This window comes from Colossoma macropomum, unplaced genomic scaffold, assembly GCF_904425465.1.
Source record: "Colossoma macropomum unplaced genomic scaffold, Colossoma_macropomum, whole genome shotgun sequence".
NCBI lineage: Eukaryota > Metazoa > Chordata > Actinopteri > Characiformes > Serrasalmidae > Colossoma > Colossoma macropomum.
This window is the reverse complement of record NW_023494803.1, coordinates 32,973,012-32,995,191: the sequence shown is the minus strand read 5'-3', so window position 1 is coordinate 32,995,191 and position 22,180 is coordinate 32,973,012. Positions and strand designations below refer to the sequence as shown.

Here is a 22,180-nt window from a genome sequence, read left to right as displayed (position 1 = left end):
CTGCTTATTGCTCTCTGAAATAGAGCTGGCAAAAGGAGCAATTAGCTGAATCTATCATATTCTACAGGAAGGGAGAACAAATATAGCTAATGATGCATGCAAGCTGCCATGATTTTATCCTGTACTTTTTAAAGTTCATGATGAGGGGGTGTGTTGTGTGTGTGTACATATATATATATATGTGTGTGTGTGTGTGTGTGTGTGTGTGTGCTTGTTTTCATATGTTTTCAGAACAGAAATCTTGTCCAGTCTTGTAAAAGCCATGACCAGCCAATGTCATGTATTTTATTGTGAACTCAGAGTTGCAGCAAAAGGAAACCATTTATATTTATTTATGGGAAATATTATAATTATATAAAAATACTTATACAGAGTTATTAAAAAAGATTAATTCGATTTCAAAATGATTTAATTCACTTGTAAATCATTACAGAACAATGCAATAACTTGTGAATGGTTTAAGTGAGAATAAAGTTCATTATGTAATTGTACAAGTGCTCAATATGAACCTCCTCCAGCTGTACGGACAACTTCAACGCCATAGTCAAGTTCATCCCATATTCGATTGAGCATGTCGGGTGTCACTGTACTCATGGCTCTTTCAATGCGATTTCGGAGATCATCCAGTGTTGGGTGGGGGCACATAAACAGAATCCTTAACGTACCCCAACAAAAAAAAAAGGCACACAGCGTGAGATCGGGTGATGCTGGTGACCTTTTTCTTGGAACTGTTGGTACCAACAATGAATGCTTTGAGCTGTTGGAGATTCACTGCCATACTGACAGGCAGAAACTCTATGACCCCCTCTTTCAATTGGTATGTGATTGGTTCCTAGGCACCTCACGGTTGTAAAAATGTGGCACCTGAAATCAGATGAATCTTTCTGAATCACCCTGTATATGCAATGCATATAGGACATATTATTACACATATATATATTGTACTGTGCAAAAGTTTTAGGCACTTGGAATAGTCATATTCAGAAAGCTATTTATTTGGGCAGTGACTGTTTATTTGGCCAATAAAAACACTATTAATATTACATAATATTAATAGAGTAAGTAGTATTTTATATCTGTCAGTGTGTTCGCTAGACCATTTTCAGACTTCTCCTTAAGCATCTAATACTTCCAACCAAGGAATCAGTTCTTTATTAAGGTTAATGAAATTTCCTGGTGATGATGACAAATTATTGGTAGGGCTGGGAAATATCCTTTAAATATCTCAAAAGATATCAATTATTATTATTTTTTACAAGGAATTCTTTTTACAAGGAATTCTTTTTACTGCATGTGTGCTTATTTGCATTCATTTTAATGTTAAATAGTGTCACACTTATGACAAGATTGTAAACAATTTGCTTAGGTGGCTAAAACGTTTGGACATTACTGTGTATAATATATGTGATGCATAATATTACTACATATAAGTACTTAAATATACTGTATTTAATGCATATGGTACTTATATATAATACATAAATATTTGTGTGTGTGTGGTGGGTGCAGGAGAAGAGCAGGAAAGAGGCCAGTATGGCATGCTTTACAGAGTAAATGGGATTTGCATGCCGATTTGAATTTATAATTGCATGTATGTTTCTTTATGTTTCAGAAAATGAACCTGGAGGAGGAGTGGTGAACTCTTGGTGGGGGTTCTAATCTAACATCTACCACCGCAGGCTGAGGATCAACACCAGGTCCAGACCAAAGACCAATCAAACCTGCAATCATATCAGGTACCATTGTAGCCTACTACAGGCAACTCTCTCACTCCAACTCTCTCTCTCTCACTCCTCTCTCTCTCTTTCTACTCTACCTTCCTCACACCTCTCTCACTCCAACTCTCTCTCTCACTCCTCTCTCTCTCTTTCTACTCCACCTTCCTCACACCTCTCTCACTCCAACTCTCTCTCTCACTTGTTCTCTCTCTCTTTCCATCTCTTTCTCTCTTTCTACTCCACCTTTCTCTAATCTCTCTCTCACCATCTGCCTCTGTATTTCTCTCTCTCTCTCTTTTCCTTTATTAATTTGTCACTCTCTCACTTTCTCATGCTGTCACTCTTCTCAGTCTCTCTCTTTCATTCCTCCTTTATTACTCTCTCTCAATCTCTCTGCCTTCATTTCTATCTCTCTCTCTCTCTCTCTCTCTCTCTCTCTCTCATTCTCTGCCTCTTTCTTATTCTCTTTGTCACTCTCTCACTCTTTTCAATCTCTTTCTTTCAGTCTCTATTCCTTCTTTGTTATTCACTCTCTCTTTTTTCCTTCATTTCTCCCACTTTCTCTCTTTTAGTCTTTTCACTCTCTTTTTCTTTCTCATACACTCACTCTTTCAATCTCTCTTCCTCCTTTATCTCTCTTTCCCTCTCAAGTCTGTTCCTTTATTACTCTCTCTCACCCTTTCTCTCACCCTTTCTCTTCTATACCGTCCCTCTCTTCCTTTATTTCCCCCTCTCTCACTCTCTCATTCCTCACATCATTTCATTAAGCTTTACTATATATTTACCACTAGTGGAAGAAAAATTGTTCTTCTAATAAAATGGATGGTAGTGGGAATATAATACATTTTCATTCTGGTATTGTTTGCTAATAAGCTTCTGCATCAAGCCCACACTGCAGATCTAAATGTAATATCTAATCTGGTACACAGTATGTGAATTTACAAGGAATGAAGAAGTATAAAATCTATACATTTGAAGATGGATGTGTTTTCAGTAGTGTAGAGGAGGGAGGTTCTGCTAATGACTAGGATTTTATCACCGAACAACCAAAAACAGACTTGCTTGTTTCTGCTTTTTGCACACAGACCAGTAGTAGCTTGTAATGAGACATATGTCTTGGGAAATTCTTTGACTAAATCCTCTTGCAGAATTCCTGTGGGAATTTTAAATGGACCTCATTATCTTAATTAATTCTTAAAAACGAGAGGTTAAATTTTAGTGACCCCCCTCCTTTTGCATATTTACTTTCCCTCCTACATTGTGAATTTGCATCAGAACTCTTAATGATGCCTTGGAACACTGATTTCAGCTTTGTTAAGGCATTCAAAAAGCCTTCAGTTAAAAATCTGTTATCTCGATAGGCTGTACATTCTGTATTATGATTCTCTAACAAATCTGTTTAAGAGAGAATATTTGTCTGTTCAGTTTATTGTTAAAATATATCTATAAATTATACCTCTCCATACGTATGTATGAGCTATGTGGCATGCAGCCCTTTTACCACCCTGTTGTGGCGCCACAGCGGAATTAGAATTTTGGTAAAAATAAAATAAAACAATCCACGTTCGCTGTAAAATAAAGCTCTAACACAGCTTTAACAATAAATGGTCTTAAATGCTGGAGATAATGTGTATCTGCTAATTCACCCTTTAACCCTGAAGGTTGGCGTGCAGACTGCTGATCACCATAGCAACACAAACAACAGTCTCACCCAGCTAGTAGCTAACGAAAAGCCAAACGAAAGATTTAAGATGAACGTCGATTATTTGGAGATGATCTGACTTATTTTAATTCATAATCACTACAGCTGGTTTCCTGATACGTTTAATCTGCAACCAGAAACTGTCAAACACTAAAAAGTTGCAAAACTTCAGTCAGTTTCTTGTTCGAATTGTCCTGTTCCACCTTAAATGGTGCAGCAGTTGCATTCTGGCACCTCAGGCACCATTTAAATTTTTGAAATTTCAAACAAGAAGCTGGGAAACGAGAACCTGACTTCAGCCTTGTAAAAAGTCAAATGTTGAGAGACAATTTACAAGAAACTATCCAACTTTTGAGGAAACGTTTCCTGCCAGAGATGTGAGAAAAGCGGCTATAGCTGAGCTAAGGCTTAAAGCAGAGCAAAGTAAGCCTTTGTTTTTGTTTATATTATATTTTTTAGTCTATACTAGAACTTTAGCTGCCACATATTTTCAGCCAAGATGGTAAAATGTTACTTTAATAAAATGGACATAAAATTTTGTGGCTGCGAAGATAGAAGTTTGATTTTTGTTGAAAGGACAAAATGGCTCTTCTTAACATTTGGGTTGGTGATCCCTGGTTTAAGGGGTTAAGCCAAAACCGAGACGAAAACCTATTTTCAGTAGAGAATCACCATTGGCATTGCCATGTAGTCCAAGACTTGACTTAATACATGTCCAATAAGCCACATCTCTTAAAGTCATTGGTCAGGAGGATAAATGCACATGAACTCTACCTTTCACTTCTTCTATAGAATTTACCTTTTGATGTTTGTGTTGATGTACTGTGTACAGTACTGTGCAAAAGTAAAAGACCCTCCATTTATTTAATTTCAATTCAAAATTCAACTATAAAGGACAACTTTTTTGTGGAAGTTTAGATACAAGACAATCCACGTGCATAACGAAAGAGAAAGTCAAAGGAAAATAAGTGAAAAAAACAGGAATTTTCAAAACTGAAGGTCAAAAAAATGATTACAAGATATAGACAAAACGTGACTCTTAACAATCATGCAAGACTGAGTAGACCACCAAAATTGCCACCATTAGATAAACAGTTCTTAAAGCTTTAATTTTTGAGAGAGAGGAGAAAATCAAGCTACACTGTTGCTTCAGATCTCAAAAAAATCCAAAGGTGTTTCTGTCTATCCTTCCACTGTGAAAAGACAACACTATGAGTCTGAAAGGATGTGTAGTTGTTAAGAAGCTGTTACTGACACAAGAAAGTAGATTAACAAAAGAAAAATTGCAAATGAAACAAAAAAGAACAATGGACTGACCACCCCACAGTGGACTGGAAAAGCAGAAAATGCAACCAACTTCTAAGACTGACCTTTGAAGGTGTTGAAAAATATCCCTGAGGGAATATCGCTCTCCTGAAAAGAACTAGAGCTATAATAAAGTTAAAGCATGGACACATTAAATACAGCGATATTTGACATTCTATTTAGTTGTTGAGGCCTGTGTACAATTTTCTTATAAATATATGTGGTCTGCCTTTCCCTTATGCTGAAAAATGAATAACTTGTACTTAATGGCCACTGTGACTGGAAGTTAAATAACTGAAGGATAGTCTCTGACTTCTGCACAGTACTGTGTGCTCAGATTCAGTGACTCCTATGACATTGTGGTTATGCGAGTGGACCCAGGTGGCTCTCATGACATCTAATGTAATATATAACAATGACTATATTGAACCTTTGACCTAAGATGTAGTCTCATAGAGCTCGGGAAGGTTAAAGGAGCTTTCTGGGCTAAATTCTTACATAACCAGGTTCATTCCTCTCTTGCTTTCCTCAGCCTCGGTGTGTAATATTGCCCATACAGCAGTAGTAAATGTCAGCAGCTGAATGGCGCATCAGGAGGGGATTGTGCTAGATAATTCCTCACTCTTTTCATATCTGTTGGAAGGGTTCCCTCACATTGTCATGGTAACACCAGTAGTGTACCAAGCGAAAGTGTTCCCTCACAACAGGATTCCCCTGCCGTTTGAACCATTAATAAGATTAACTGGATGTTGTTAGCTTTGATCATTTTATTTTTCTCTGTTTGAAACATTTATGGACCTCATTAAACTAACAGACCTTAAAGCATTAGGCTGAAGGTTTAAGAGACACTTAGGCAAATGGTCAAAAAAGAAGGTACATTTTGTGTGATTGTCAAAGATTGACTGAATGAATATTTATCAACACCTGAAAATGTTCCTAAAAATGTTATTCTTAGCATTAGCACTATAGTACATGCATTTGATTAAGAAGCTGGCTAGCTTTACCAGCAGAATGACCATTCCATTTGCATGCATTTGCAAAAGGCAACTCAAAACTGCACTTTTTGTTAGAGATCTCTTTTAACCTCCACAGATGTACTATCCCAGGATCCATTAGTTTATATGGCATGTGTTTATTGTGCTCTGCACCACATTCAGTGTGTAGTGTTCTAATGGATGTGAACAGCTTTTTAGTATTTAATGAGTTCAGTACTGTTTGGAGGCAGCCTGTGCTTTTTCGGGTGTCTTTGAATTAAAAACAAAGGACAAAAATCTATTAAACTATTAGCACCACCTTTGTGTTAGCAGTTGTATATGTGAATGGATTCAGTGTATCTATGGTAAAAGGATGTATTTGTGGCACTAACATGGCAATCACGTCTCTCCAGATGGAGGTGGATGTAGCAGACGAGAAGCGCCACCGCACACGTTCAAAAGGTATTTTCACTACCTTCTTCACTGATATTACAGCATATTAGCACTGCTAATCCATAGTCCAAGTCTAATGATCTACTCACTGGACTGGTCACTCCCCAATCCATACAGGTCATACATACATATGAAAACTAAGCTGAAAAAAACAGCTCATTTTGAATTCATTCTTTCTGTGAAGTCAAAAAACAGCCTATTTACGTATATCTGCCTATTCAACCAATAGCAGTTTAGCCCCGCCCATTCACGCTGAAGCAGTAAGGAGTGTTTCAGCCCAGACTTCTTTTTGAAGTGAGGTGCATATATATATATATATATGTGTGTGTGGTGTGTGTGTGTGTGTGTGTGTGTGTGTGGTGTGTGTATGTGTGTGTGTGTGTGTGTGTGTGTGTCAGTTTTAAAGGTACAGTAACAAAAACAGCCTTTTCTACATGATAAAGAGAGGTTGGAAAATGGACATGTAATAATGAATTACAACTGTTTTTGGTACCTAAACCTACACAACATTATAAGTGGACCTCAAGGAAGAAGATAAATATTTACATTGAACATGTAAAAAATGATAAAAAAGTGGAAACAACGTAAAGCATGTGTTTTGCTCCACAATAAACAACTTTCCATTACATTCAAATATAAATATCAACAGAATTTCTCCACTTCTTTCACTGAGCCTCAAGTAAGAAACAATTAATATTAAGTGACACCATGTTTTCCATAACTGTGATTTCTAAGAGTTAAAATACATTTTCTCATAAATTTTCTATAAGAAAAGTAACTCTTATCTAGTTTTTCTCTTTCTCCAGCTTTCTCTTAACTGTTTCCTCTCTCGCCCTGTTCTCTTTCACAGTGCCCTTGGAACCTGCGATACAAGAGCTATTCAGGTCAGTATGCTTGAAGGCTGCGGCCCATGCGCTGACCCCAAGTCCTACACCCATTAGTGAAGATGAGGCCTTGTCCATTCATGGAGTAAATGCACTACAGCCATGCTGAAATCACTCCTCTGCTGTGCCCCTTTTAGCCCTTACTCTTCTCTTTTTCATCTGCCAGCAGCACTGAAAAAAACATCCACTTACACTGTTATATTTATGCCTTCTTTATGCCTCATATGGTAAGAAAAAAAATACATTTTCACAGAAACATGCTGTGCTAATAGTGGAACGCAGAACAACCACACTTTCCAAATAAGAATGTAATGATAATTATTTTTGATTCTGAGTTAAACTACACAGTTAGTTTAAACTACACAGATTGTTTCAGGAAAGAACAAATGTTATCTTAAAATGAAGGAGCATGTCTTTGTGCAAGATAGTGATCTTACAGTCATAATTACAGTCATAATTACCCATAATTACATAATTACCCAGATGCCTGGTTTTGTGTTGCAAAATTTAGAATCTCACTGGTCAAATCATATGTTTCGTTGATTTTCTTAATGACAATAAGTTAGCAGATTGTCTACAGGGAACAAATTTTAGAGCAGAATTTCTGTTTGCTGAGTTTTACATATTGGAAAAAATAAAATAGGACATATTAAATGTGCCATAACCTTTGTAAATGAAACAATTAATGGTTTATTTTTTACAATTTGTTAAATTTAGCAATACAGAAGCGTGTTCTCTGTTGAGGATTTATTGTTTTCTTTACTTATTATTTATTTTTTTTACTTAGTAAATGCTGGATTGTTATCTTGTTTGTTGATGTGGAGCTCTGAGCGCTATATCATCGTGCTTGTAATATGCAATTTAATGATTCTGTTTGTGAAAGCGTGATTAGTGAAAGTCTTCGACAAAGGTTAACTTGGTAATAGGAGTGAAGTGCAGTTTGTCTTTTTCTTGGAGACTTGGAGCCCACTGAGGCAAGAGCTCTGTAGTTTGGAGAGATGAAATAGCACTGGGAGAACAAATAGGCCCACGGCAAATAAGTTTGACCTACTGTAAATACAAGTAAAGATCATAAGGGTGATGAAAAAGAATATTTCAGCGGCTAGCTGAAAATGTCTCGCTATCATGGCAGGCACAAAGGCTCCAAATAATTTGCAGCTCACTGAAGTTGTGTCAATGTGTTAACCTTTTAATGTTTCTGTATCTGGGCTTATTCTGTGATATGTAGCTTTTATCCTTGCAGTAGAATTCTGCAGTAGAATTTTTCTTTCCTGTAACAGTGCTTTCAATACAGATGTAGACTTTGATTTGCAATAGAATTCTAGACTTATACTTTCAGTACAATTGTAGACTTACCCTTACAGCAGGCATTCTAGACTTTTCAGTAAATTTCTAGATTTATACTTGTAGGAGATTTCTATATTATACTTTTAGTAGAATTCTAGACTTCCACTTGCAGTGGAATTCTAGACTCATACCTTTAGTAGAATTCTAGTCAAATGCTTCCAGTAGAATTCTAGCTTTATAATTTCAGTAGAATTCTAAGCTATACTTTCAGTAAAATACTAGATTCATACTTGCAGCAGAATTCTATACTATACTTTCTGTAGAACTCTAGATTCATACTTACAGTAGAATTCTATACCTATACTTTCAGTAGAATTATAGATTCATATTTGCAGTAGAATTCTATACCTATACTTGCAGAACAGTTCTAGACTCTACAGCTGTACTGTATAAGTTTATTATTCAGTACTTGCAATTGAATTCTAAACTTACACTTTCAGTAAAATTGTAGAATTATACTTTTAGTAGAATTTTTCATTTAGATTTGCAGTGGATTCTAGGTTTGCTAGCAGTAGAACTCTAGACTTATACTTACAGTAGAATTCTATATTTGTGCTTTCAGTAGAATTTTATGCTTACACTTTCAGTATACTTGTAGTAAAATACTGTGCTATGCTTTTAGTTGAATTCTAGGTTTATACTTGCAGTAGAATTTTTTACTTATGCTTTCCTCAAAGCCTCAAGCCAGAAAAAGTGGATGTGCTGGTCTTCTTGGCCAAAATAGTAGGCCTGGACCATCATTTATAGTAAACAATAACAATTTAAATTGCAGTCATAATTGTGGTTAGAAAACTTGCAAATAGCTATTTTCCATAAATTGTTCAGCCCTAAGTGATCTGTACTTTTGATACTTGTGGTAAAGCCCTGCAGTACAGTGTGTTTTATATCATGCACCAATACTTTCAGACTCTCAGTAGAATTCTAGACTTGTATTTTGGAGTTTTTTTTTGACATACGCCTGCAGTAGATCACTCTGTATCTTTTAGACAAAATGTTCATCCTTTATATGAATAAGAACCGGTTCGATCTATGCAGCAAACAGCACAGAAAGAGAAAAGCAGGACAGAATTAATGCGGAACATTTGTTTCCCTCCTGTATACGCATGACTCAGTGCCTTCCAATACGTTGTCAAAATTCTGCTCTTCTCTCCGCTTGATTCTGCTGCCCAAAGATAGCAATTAATCAGGTGATCGATATGAAGGCTATCTGCAGGAGAAGGCATCCATAATGCCGATAATGTGTGATCGATGGCGGCTCTCTCTAGAGGCGAGATAGTTGTCAGGACAAATACAGTTTGACTTTGCACTGGGATCTGCACTGAGCAGATATGAAACTGCAGTAGTGCAGATTGCTGGAATTAAAGCGGGATGATAACCTTCTTATATATGGATACGCACACACACGCATTCATCACTCAGAAATAATGCAGGCTCGCATATGTTTAGTGGTGATTAACAAACGTGTAATACGCAGACTCTCGAGGATTGACAGGCAAATACATGCGCACGCCGTACAGTTTAGCCCATACACCCAGCCTGCATTTCTTTCTGTTTTAGCTGCCCAACTCCACACTGTGATGGCAGTGGTCACATCAGTGGAAAATATGCAAGACATCAAAGGTAAAGAGCTTGCTTTTCTCATTACAGGACTGATCAATGAAGTGTCCTTACACGCAGCACGCTCTGAGCCCAAAGCTTACACTGTTCAATCCTGTATTTGGTTTTAGCCGTCATTGTTCAATATGCTTCCACCAAATCTACTCGTTTCCTATAAGCCACGGCTTAAAACGAGGCTCGCTTCTTGTCACTGTGCCCTAAGCACATCTCAAGGAGAAATTACCAATACTTCCTTTCTGCCATTTTCACGGCTTCAAAACCTCAGCGACTGCGAAAATATACATTTTCCCACATGGACCTATGCTCGGCTTTATGATGCAAAATATTTTTTCCCAGGAAGTTTTGAGGCAGTTCACCTGCATATTTCAGTATAATTTGCATATTAATAGTCAGGCGTGCTTTTCGGGTTTTCTGCAGAACAGCCCTGTATTCTCTGCATTAGCCTGCTGTTTGGATGAATATGCTAATCTGGCAGTCTGCATTCAATATTCAAATCTTTGAGCTCAGTCAGATGACCTATAGGCAGACTCCACCATCTCTACAGGCAGAATAATGGCAAGTGGTAAATGTTCAGTGGGCGAGTTGCCTGATTATCAAGTGAAAAATAGACATTTGAAATCACTTCAACTAGCACACAGACAAAAACTCCATTGGCAACCACGGTTATTGAGCATACTAGCTGACCTGTTCTGCATGCTAACCGACAAGCATCATTGCAGATAGATCAGTGTTATATGGTAGAACGACAAGCAGTTTGTCAATCTTTTTGCCACATTGTTGTATTATTTAAATGCAGCCCTTGCCCATAGACTGGATATCCACCTTTAGTCTCATTGTTTAATTTTGAAATTTGTATTTTCTCACTTATTGCTTTTCAGTAAGTTGCTATTATCATTCAGTCATTAGAATGAAAAAAGTAGAGTAGTTTGATGTGAAATGCTCCATTCAGAACTGTTTCCCACAGTGATTTTAGGAACCAAATGTCACAAGTGTTTAATGCCTTTAAAAGTTTTCTCGAAGAAAGTTATTACACAAAAAGGTTAGAAATACTCCGCCTGATGTCTCAGACAATGAGTGTGTTTACATGCACCCAGTAATCCGACCATAATCGGATTTCTGCAGTTATTTGATTATTCAAATGGTCATATAAACAGAATAATCTGATTTCTTAGATCAGAGCAAGGTCAAGAAATGTGATTAAGAAATCTGATAAAGAGAGCTGGATTTTAGCTCAGTAATTAGATTCCTCAGTGTATGTAAACTCTTACCTGGATTTCTTTCGGATTTCTCAGTCTGCGCATGTGCGAAACAGACTGCTGTACCGGAAATAAGCAAGCAGTGAGGTGGTAGCAAAATACTTTTGGAGCGACGCCATAAATCAACTTTTTTCCTTGACAAAATGAAGGATTTAAATATTCCTCATTTTCTAGATGATGTATGTTCATAGTTCCAGGCAATGTTTTTTAAAAAAAAGCCACAATATGAAGTTTGAGTTTAATGTTACGTTTATGCCACGTCGTCTTCTGTGAGTTTATTGGCTGGTTGCAAAGCAGAAATCCGATTACTGCCTGATTCATGTAGACCCAGAGTTTTCACATTATCTGACACATGTAGGTTCACTGGTCATTTTAGGTAGTCAATAAAATGACTGCTTGTGCAGAAGACATTATGACCCCTGGTTCTCCATTGGAAAGAAAATCAGAGTCAGTAAGTTTCTTTACAATACGCAATTTTACATCAAACTACTCTGAATGACTTTGATTACATTTTAACAAATGAACTATCCAACAGTTTTGCAAAAAAAAAGTAAATTTTCCTTTCAGTAGAAAATATACATGCAATATACATATTGTTAACACAAAATTAACATCTTCATGTTCATCAAAGTCTCTTACTTGGTGTGAAGAACAGGTTTTGAAATAGTGATTTGACAGTTTTCTTTGCCAAACTATTGTCAAAAGCATGTATAGAGATTCTTTTAGCCCAAAGGTGGTTTAAATACCTGAAAAGTTAGAGTGCTGATGAGTGCTGACATCACAACAAGGGGGTTAAATGTCAATGTGTAACACTGTTTTCATCAAAATAAGCCTGGTTAGTTTTTAATATGTTAAGTAATTGCAAACTGACACAGAAAGCAGGTTTATTTGTAGTGAAAACATATTGAAAAGCAAGAATTCTCCTAACTTTTGATGGCCAGTGTATGATTTGCAATGAGCGCTGCTGTCAGCACCAGCTTCTTGAAGAGAGAATGCAAACTTGCAGATTCATCTAATTGTTGTTGTAGGGCTGATCTTTCAGTATGAACATAAGGTGACATTAGCGCTGGACTCCTTTATGGAGCTGGTCATTTTTTTTTAGAATTTGCACTGGTCTCATATAGCCTTCTGCAGATGTCATTGCCATCAACAGAAGCTATGCAGGGAATCAAATCCTGTTGTGCCGTATTATCACCTGTCCTTGTCTCAACCGTGCCATCATCGAATTGATCTGCATCCACCGATGGCAAATCCCTCAGCCTGGAGGCCATTTTGATTGTCACTGTACCTTTGATGGACAGCCAGGCTCTCAGCCGTATTGATTTCCATCTCTGAGCGGAGGGAGAGTGAGCGAGAGAGAGAGAATGAGACAGAAAAAGGAGCGAGGGAAGAGATAGCATTGCAGTGCACTCCTTCACTCTGTTCCCCTCTCTCTAAGATTGGGGCTCCACCACCCACCGTTTGCTAGATAATTAAAGATAAATAAAACAAACATTCAATCCATCACTGCCAGTCTCTGCCTTCTCTTTCTCTTCTCTCTCTTCTCTCTTCTCGCTCGCTCATTCACGGTCGAGCTAATTTCGTGCCGTGGTCCTCATTTGCATGCTTATCAAAGTGTTTTGACTATCCGACAGAAGCTGCGGTATGAAGGTGGGATCATTAATATGTTAATTAGTCCTTTTGACACTTTTCACTTGGGTACGTGCGTGATATCCTCCTCATCCATGACTTCATTCACATGCTTGCTGAATGTACGCGCGTCCCCCAAATGCCATTAGCCCCTCTATTCTGGCCACACAAATAAGCAAGGGATATTTACAATGGCTGCAATGAGTACAGAGGTAAGTGGCATCTTTATTCATATGAAGAGCCTTGTAGTGGGCTTATTCCCCATGAGCACTTCAGATAGAATTTACAGCGCTGTTGCTTCTCCCTGGAGCAAAAATACAGAGGAGACTCTGTTGGGTCTTGTGTTTCCTGGCCAAAGTGCTGCCGTGTGTTACCCTCTCTTCATTTTTTATGTGCTAATGCTGCATTAATAGGCAATAGCTAAACACTTTTTAAGCTGTGATGATAAAACACACAATATTTAAGCACCGTCTGAAGCACCTGAGTACTTCAGGAAGAGGCCTTATTATGCATAACTTGTTTTAACACATTTTCTATTTAGTGTTCTGGTAACAATAGCAGGGTTTCCATTCAAATATTTTGCTAATTTCAAGTTAATTTCTGAAAAGTAGGTAAAAGAAAATGCAAATGAATCAGTGTTTTCATCAACTACTGTTCTGCGCAAATTCCTGAAGATGGTGGTGTGCTTGCACCGTACAACATGAGACTAGAGTATTGCTCACCGTGCCGTATACAGTGGAGAGATCCGAACCTTCATTAGCCTTCAGAAGAGAAGTTTTGACAGCCCTCTGTCAGCTGTACATGGCTGTGGCCCTGAGAGTTTAGAGACGGCAGGTGAAATGACTGAAGTCACTGTCCCATTTTGCCATCATCCACCAAAAGCACGTTTCCATCATCATTTTTCACATTCCACCTTTACCGATAAACCAGATTTTCCATTTCATTCAGGGGTAAAAATACTTTGCGATATTTAGGCCAAATTTCTGGCTTTTCTATCCAGGTTTTTTGTACACATTTTTTTTTAAATTCCCCTGAAAGACCTTTAGCAGTTTTCAGCTATTAAAATCACTTTTATTAATTATGTGATCAGGGCATCATGATTCCCTCCACAGTGTTATTTATAGGGCCAGCTGTCCTGTTAAGTAATATCAAATAGACTTTCTGACTGTGTGGCAAGAACCATCAAATAGAGGTCGTTCAGCTTCAGTTTTCCTCTTTTTTTACATACAAGTGTGCAACATATTTTTGTCAATTAAGATTACATAACAATTCAATGCAAGTGACCTTAGTGATAATTCAGGCTTCTAGTTTGGATCCACAGTGCTGCCCTGGGGGCTGAATGCTTCCATTATTTGTTTGCCGTATGCCTGGTACATCCATAGCTGCCAAACCAAAGAGGCAAACTTTGATTGACTACATTTGGCATAGTGGGAGGTTTGCGTAAATTTGATTTTCGCTGTAGGAATTGGTCACCTGGGGACTCCCGAGATGTGCAACTGCATAAGAGGCTCATGTGCCTTCATTGGGACTCTTTGAATCCCAATGAAACTATATCCATCCGTGGGCCTGGGAGTCCAAGAGAGCACATATGGTCATACTGCACTCCAGTTGATCTAGAACAGTGCTAGCCAACTGTGAGCATCTGCAGGCCCACATTTGCAGAATTGGTCAGTTAGCACTATCTTCCAAGTGTTCAGCTGCTCTCTGATGGTGCCTGAGTGAATGCTCAGGAAGATGCATTGATAGACTATGCATCTCATTGAAAGCATGTGTTAGCCCTCTCTCTTCGTGGTTGTGAGCTGTTAGGATCTTCTGACAGGAGAAACCTATTGGCAATAATTAACCCTGGAGAGAAAACTGAGTAGAACTATAAAAAATGGACCAAAAATCAGAAACACTTGATTTTGATGCCCTGTATTAACAACTAACTATCTTGTTAGACAGTGTTACCAGCTGTGTTATGGTTAGGATTAGGACAATGCTTAGGTTTAGACTCAGTTGAATGTGATATTTATATGAACATAGTTTCATATAAAATATAGAATTGAAGCTAATGAAAATGTGAGCATTTACTGTGTACCGTCAAAATAAAGTGTTACCAAAAAATATATGTAAAAAAAAAAAGGTTTGAAACTCTAACAGCCATTCTGGTTTACAGTTGCCTGCGCACTTGGGTCATTTGCTCAGCTGCAGTCCACCCACTCAGGGCCGCGCTTAATAATTACTTTCACCCAGGGCCCAATTTACTCTGGGCTACATGATTGACAAATTTTCTCTCCTGTACCTGGTGGTCAACACGCCCCTCTGAGCTGGCAGTGGAATTACAGCAGCCACTGGAGACAAATTACACCTCTGATAGACCTTTTGCTCAGTACGAGAGGAACAAGGAGATGATGAATGACAAACATATCTAAAAGGAGAGGAGGGGAGGAGGGGGAGGAGAGGAGAGGAGCAGGTAGGGCCCGGCAGCTCAGTGATTATGAGGGGGATTAGTTACACCCTCCTCGATCCCCACGTTCACCTCTGCACCCACACAGAATCATACCAACATCATATAACCGTGATAACACTTTACCAAAACCAAATGATTATGCTAGATATGATTTCAGCTTTAACCCTTAAATGCACACATGGTTCATTTGCACATACATTTAACACAAACTGACCATCCACAATGAAATATAGTTGGTTTAATTTTGATATTTTTTATCCCTTATCTGAAAAAATGGATGAGGTAGAGGGTGAGGGAGTGAGGTCACATGTAAAGGTGGGATCATTGATTTTGGCAGAAGTTCGTAGCTGGTTTGAAACTCAAGAACAACAAAAAATTATACAGCCCCTCCTTTCAGTGGTCTGATCCTTTTTTTTCCTTTCTTGTTTTGATGCGTTTGGTGGTGTAAGTCATCGCAGGTGGTAGCAGACCTGGCAATTTAGTTATTTTCTAAGCTATTATTTCTTAGAAGAATAACCAGCTGTTGCAGCATCTTGCAACAACTCAGATTTGTAGCTATCTGTTGCTATTTATGTTAAGTGTGATTTATTTGCATAACTATGGAGTGACATCCTGTATAAATAAAAATAATGTGGCCATGACTTAGTAATGCATGGGAACAAGGTAATTAAGTCGTGGTCTTGACTTAGTAAGGCACGGAACGAGATCCTAATGCGTGACCACAACTTAGTAAGGCATAGGAACGAGATCCTAATGCGTGGCCACAACTTAGTAAGACATAGGAACGTGATCCTACTGCGTGGCCATGACTTAGTAAGGCATAATCTTGTTCCCATGACTTAATTACCTCATTCCCAAGCCTTACTAAGTCCTGGCCATGATTTAGGATCTTGTTCCCATGCGTTAATAAGGCATGGCCACACATTATATGGGATGTCACCAGTGGGGCTCCATACATGACTTATTAATTGGAACATGGGTATAACCAATATTAACTTGCACAAACATAAGTTTTTGAATGATGAAAATGTGATATTATTTATTCTCTTTCTGTTCAACATTGTTAACTTTCACAGATGACATGAACTCACTCGACCAGTCACAATTGGATCTGCCGTTGGCATGGCGACAACCAAGAACCAAGAATCAGCACTTAAATCTTATTGGCAAACGTCCAATGATTAGTTTGTCCTTTGGTTTGTCTTGTTTGGTGCTAGTATACCCGAAAGCTACTCAGTCTGGGTTACTGATGTCCAAGCATTGAAGTGGTGAAAGTCTTCACCCTAATTTCACTTCTACAGATTGGAAAGTAGCCTACCCAGTGTCACAGTTTACCCATTTTGTGAGGAGTAAGGGATATTTTAGTGCACCTGGAGACATTGTGCCCTTTTGTTTGTTTTAGCGCAGTGCACATAAAAACTGGGCCTAAATATTTTGTCTTTTTGTGTTAGCTGTTTGCGTCACATTTGGTATACAACAGCTTTAAGGCAAGACTACAACTTTTAACTCTATGCATTCATAAGATTGAAAAGCAACACCAGATACCTCCTTGTCCTGATTGGTTGAATGGTAGTGGTCCACATGGTTTGTCTTTTCTTCCATTTACAGAGCCTGGGGTAGCCACAGAAATCAGTTTTTCCTCTAAGCATATATTATGATGACAGCTGCTGGAATGTGATGGGAATTTTACCAAATATTTAAAAGTTTTCTGACTTAAAATTTATAACCCACTTTAAAAGTTACTTTGGTAGTGTGGACCATGCTTTCAATATGGTTGAAATATAAGAAGAGAGTGTAGGGAAAGGAAGAAAACTCTTAAGAGCTTGGACTGGAGTTCTGGGGACCTCGGCTTTAAGATCCCCCTTTGATGAACAAAATGAAACTGAGAGAGGACTGAGAAAAAGGAAGGAGATGGGGTGGCTTAGGGGGAAAATGTGTTATGGGAAATGCTATGGGAAGATAGAGATTGAAATTTATAGGACATTAGATTGGAAGGAAGAGGAGCCTCACACATTCCTCCTCCTAAAACAGATATTTCTTAACTCCATATAGCAAATGTATACATTTCCAGTACTGTGGGTGTTGCCATACATTACACTGCAGCTGACCAAGGGAATGCCTAGTGTGGGCCATCCCCAGCATCTTCAGAGTGACAGAGATGGAAAGTATGAATCCCTTTGCAGTGCTTCAGAGGCCTATTCACACCTTGAATTGCATTGTATCTCTGATTTATACCGGCTAAGAGGGCACGTAAGCATTGATACAGCACACAAGACCCACACTCATTATTCAGAGACAAACAACTCAGACACAAATAGCAGTAACAACAACACCCACGGCGTTGACAGTGAGCACACACACGGGGCGCATGCACACACGCACACTCGCTCGAACACACACACAGCGGCAGCTCCGTGTGACAGCGATGTTTTGGGTGACATTTAGTTTCTGGGCTGCACAAGCTGCTCCATAAATGAGTCATGAGCAAATCTGTGAAGGCTGAATAATGCATGTGTTGAGAGGTAGAAAACAAAGCCGCACTGTTATTATTTGTTAATAAGAAACCAAAGATAATGAGGAAGCCACCATTTCCTACCTGCTCTCTGCCTTTTTTGGCATATCCTAAGACAGCATAGCTAAAGCTCAGCTTATCTATCTAATTTGCAGTAGATTTGTGTCACCCCCAAGTGAAAGAGGAATATATTGTTAGATGTTGTTGATATGTTCCAAAAATATACATAGCATATTAATGTAATATATTTTCAGTGAATTTCTTTTTGTATGGCACAAAGTCCATCTCATTCCCAAACCCTTCGAAACAACCATTTCGACCCCCATATATGACATAAGGTCTATTTTAAGATATTATTGACTGGAACCAGAAAACAGATTATTTGATAAGTGCTAGATAAGCGAAGCTTGAAATTCTCCAGAAAGGTCCCATTCTCATTACTGTCTGCACCTCCATACAGAATCTGAGCTTTATAACCTCCATGAAAATTTGTGGCTAAGCCAGGGCCTTAACCACTGAGCTGATAAACCTCTTCAGCTAATAAGCGGACTAGAGTACGACACCACCTGCGCTTTATTTTGAGCTGTGAATTGGCTGCGTAGCTTCGGTTCCGTTCAAGCCCATTCAGAATACGTCCTTCCAGTCTAGCCTTCAGAGATGCCCCTCCTGCTCGCTGTGATTCAGCGCTCCCACACACCGCCCGCTGCTTTCCTCCCCGCCCTGAAGAGTGCTAATTAAAACTGACGAGACTTAGCGAAGCCTCCACTTAATACGTCAAACGCAAGGCGAGTCTCAACGTTTATTAAACGCCATCCATTCCAGACCCCTCTTTATTTTTAGGTGCCTCTTTTTATCTATGTATTTATTTACTTTTGTTTGTTTTCCTTTTTTTTCTGAGTGCAGGGTTACTGGTGCCAAGCTCTTGATTGCCGTGGCTGCAGCTGGGTTTGAATAATTGCCTGTCTTGGCAGGAGCGTGTTGGGGTGCTAAAGTCGAGTGCTTTCCTCCTGATGTATACCTCATTTGGATTCTGCTGACAGCCTCAGGGCTGTATTATTCATACCTTGACAGATAGCACTCACTAAAAGCGTTGGCACGCAGCCAGTCGGGCGGGCGGGCGGGCGGGCAGGCACCGGGGGTACGATAGTGGAACGCTGCACCTCTCTGGCTGCAGGGGAGAGAGAGAAGCAGAGAGAGAGGGAAACAGTGCTCCAGAATGAACCAGGAACCAGAGGGCCAGACCATCAGCCAGCTATGTCCCCAGCTGCATCCAGAAACTTTTGCTACTGTTCCTGTCCTCCCTCTCCCTTCCTGCTGCTCCTGTCCTATCCTGGATGAACGTGGAGGAATCAAGGAAAGAAAGCGAGCCAAAAGAGGCAATGAGCAGAAATTTGGGGAAACGGGACAGCTGATTCCTTTTAATGCCATTAAATTTGATGTTGACTATTGATGAACTGAGCCTATCACAATGTCTGCTTGAAAGCACACCCATAATACTCCTGTATCTAATTGTAGCTGCTGCACAGAGCCAGTAGGTTTACATTTGTGTTTTCATTTTGCGTTTTCTACCATTTTTTACTTTATTTTACACGTACAAGTAAAGCAAAATACACAACACAGAGAATATATAAACACAAACAAAACACAGTTTTGTGTTTATAGTTGGATTACTCCATGTTTGTCAGTCCTCTCTTGGTCTGCATGCGTTGATGTCACTTTAAATCTCTAAAAGTCTTCCTGGGTAATATATGTACACTTGTGTATCCTCCTTGGAAGCTGCTTTGGCGGGTATTTTAAGCAGCTTCTCTCATCTCCTCTAGTGTTCGGATAGCTGGTAAGATGGTGTCAAGAAATTGGGCACGGAGAAGAGAGGGAGAACTGGTAGAAAAAAGCAGCACCTTTTAGGGTTTCTGGACACAGCCTCCATTCACTTGGTGAATGTTAGCTAGCTGCATGTTCAAACTACTAAGCATGCCTATTTTGGGATTAAAGGAATAGTTTGATGTGAAATTTACTCAATCTACCTTGTACCCCAAAGTCAGTCAGCCAAAAGATATTTGCTGAAGTACTAGAAGTTTCTTCTTTAGTTTTGCACTGGAGTTATGATGCTAATGTAACTAACAAGTAAAGGAAGCCTATAGGGAAGGCAAGTGCAGAGTTGCCCTATCAGCCACCTTTCATCTCATCTATCATCCATTGTAACATTTTTGATAACAGATTAAAAACCATTTAAAGTTGGAACTTTTGGGAAATAGACATTTTGTATTAATACAAACAGAGTAACTCCGAAGAGTAAAACAGAATTGAACTATAGAGCCCATTACTTGGTGATGGAATGTTTGTTATGATGCGAATAGATCATCCATGTAATACGACTTTTTGTTGTTGTTGTTATTTTGTATAACCTCTAATGTGTTAATTCCAGTTCATTGTGTACCTACGTTTTAAAGGCAAACAGCAGGTGGTGGAGTATAATCTCTCATTACTTGTTATCTACATTAGCCTTGCAGCTTCAGCGCAAAACAAAAGATGCAAACCTTTGACACCAAACAATGTTTTAATTGTTTAACAAATAAACAACCTTGCTTAATTCTATGTACTGAAATGCAGAAACTGGTATTGTTTGGAGGGAATTTACAAGTGGTTCAAAAGAGTGGTTAAAAAGAGCACTGTTCTAGTAATGATAAAGGGATTCTGATCCAGGAACATGTCCTACTTGAAGAAATCATGTTCTCCGTCCACGCTCAACCCCGTGGCCCCCTCGGAAGCCTGCCGCTGAACCCAGTCAAGCGCTGCCGTGTGCACAGCCCGATAAGGTCACATTAATCACACCACAGCCCCCCTTCAACTCCAGCCCATCAAAAGAGCCCCCCCACATGCCATCAACTCCCCTCTGAGACAGGCAGCCACCGCAACCCACATTTCCATATTTAATTGGAGGCTTAATTTGATTGAACGACTGCATGGTGGAAGCAAAATTGCATAGGGAGGATCTATTAACAATAGACACTGGCAGAGTGGCGAGGGTCTAATCAAGTCCTATTGTCAGGCTCTCAGAACAGGGCACGAAATCATATGATGGCGAGATTTTGCATTTAAATATTCTGATCACTGATTTAGGCTCCTCTTTTGGTTGTTTGAATCCTTTCATAAAAAGCTCACATGTAACTGACATTTGCTCTTTCTAAAACAAAGACAGTTTCTTTGTCATGTGTAATTTTCCTGAACAAATTCCACTCTTAAGAACTTTGTTAAGCTTTTTTCAAACAAATTTAAAAACTAAGGACACTATTGTGTCATCTTTTTAGTTTGCAGCAATTTACCTGTTATTTTATTATTGTGTTTCATCCACTGCTTCACTCTGACAAGCAAATCTCTCTCTAATGTTTTATGCCGGCTAAACAGGTGCAGTTCATGCTGCGTTTGTTGTTATTATTATTTTCTGTTCTTTTCTGTTCTTGCTCCCAGAGGAGAGAGATGAAAGAGAAAGGCAGAGTATGTGAAGTGAGTATTAAGCGTGCCAGGCTACTGGGGGGTGGGTGCAGCTGCTGCAGGCCGTGAGCAGGCTGGGCACTGTGACCTCTGACCCCACAGCCCTCAGCACGCCCAGGCTCCTCCATGCCTGCCAACTACAGTAAATCACTGTCCAGCCTGAAGATAACGCACGGAGAGTGCCATCCAGATCAGAGCAGCAGCCAAACTCTCTAATGGAAACACAGCAAATAGAAAAAAACAGACAATTCGAAGCTGTGCATTAGTAGTGGGCGGTATGGCCAAACATGTATATCATGGTAGGAAATATTTATATTCTATGTATACCTAAATAAACCTATTTTAACAGGTTAACAGTGGTTTATTATTATGGGATCTATTTTAACAACCAAAGTAAATCTAAAGTATTTTTATTGTGCAAAATAGTACAAACAAAACTTAACAACATATAGTTTAACCTATTTCAGTATTGCTTTCTAAGACTAGCCCTGCTGGCCTAGCAAAAACAGTGCTAAATGCTGTTTCATGTCTTAATTTCTACAAGCCTTCTTATTTAACACCGGTACATGTGCCCACACAGAACTGCAGGACCTTTTAAGGTGGAACAGGAAATTTGAATAAGAAGCCAAATTTAGCTTCAATAAGTTTTTCCAAGTAATTTGTCTCATACGAGTGTCCCATATACTTGTGTCTCCGACCATCAGACATTGCTAGAATGTGGAAAATGTTACAGTCATTCACATTATCAGTACCTGCAGCATCAACAGATGAAACTGACATAGTTAGGCAGCTTCTCAGGTGATATGAGAGGAAACAGAAGTTGCTCTGGTGTTAATGAT

The 22,180-nt window shown here is 38.9% G+C and overlaps 1 protein-coding gene across 1 annotated transcript in view; it reads left to right on the top strand.

Annotated features, from left to right (window-relative positions):
* Window positions 1-22,180, top strand: part of myt1lb (myelin transcription factor 1-like, b) — a 134,857-nt gene that overhangs the window by 42,379 nt on the left and 70,298 nt on the right. The window contains exons 2-5 of the mRNA XM_036593380.1: window positions 1,613-1,736; window positions 6,113-6,161; window positions 7,003-7,036; window positions 9,941-10,003. Coding sequence (XP_036449273.1) covers window positions 6,113-6,161; window positions 7,003-7,036; window positions 9,941-10,003 — 146 coding nt within the window. The 5' untranslated portion in view covers window positions 1,613-1,736. The remainder of the gene's footprint in view (window positions 1-1,612; window positions 1,737-6,112; window positions 6,162-7,002; window positions 7,037-9,940; window positions 10,004-22,180) is intronic.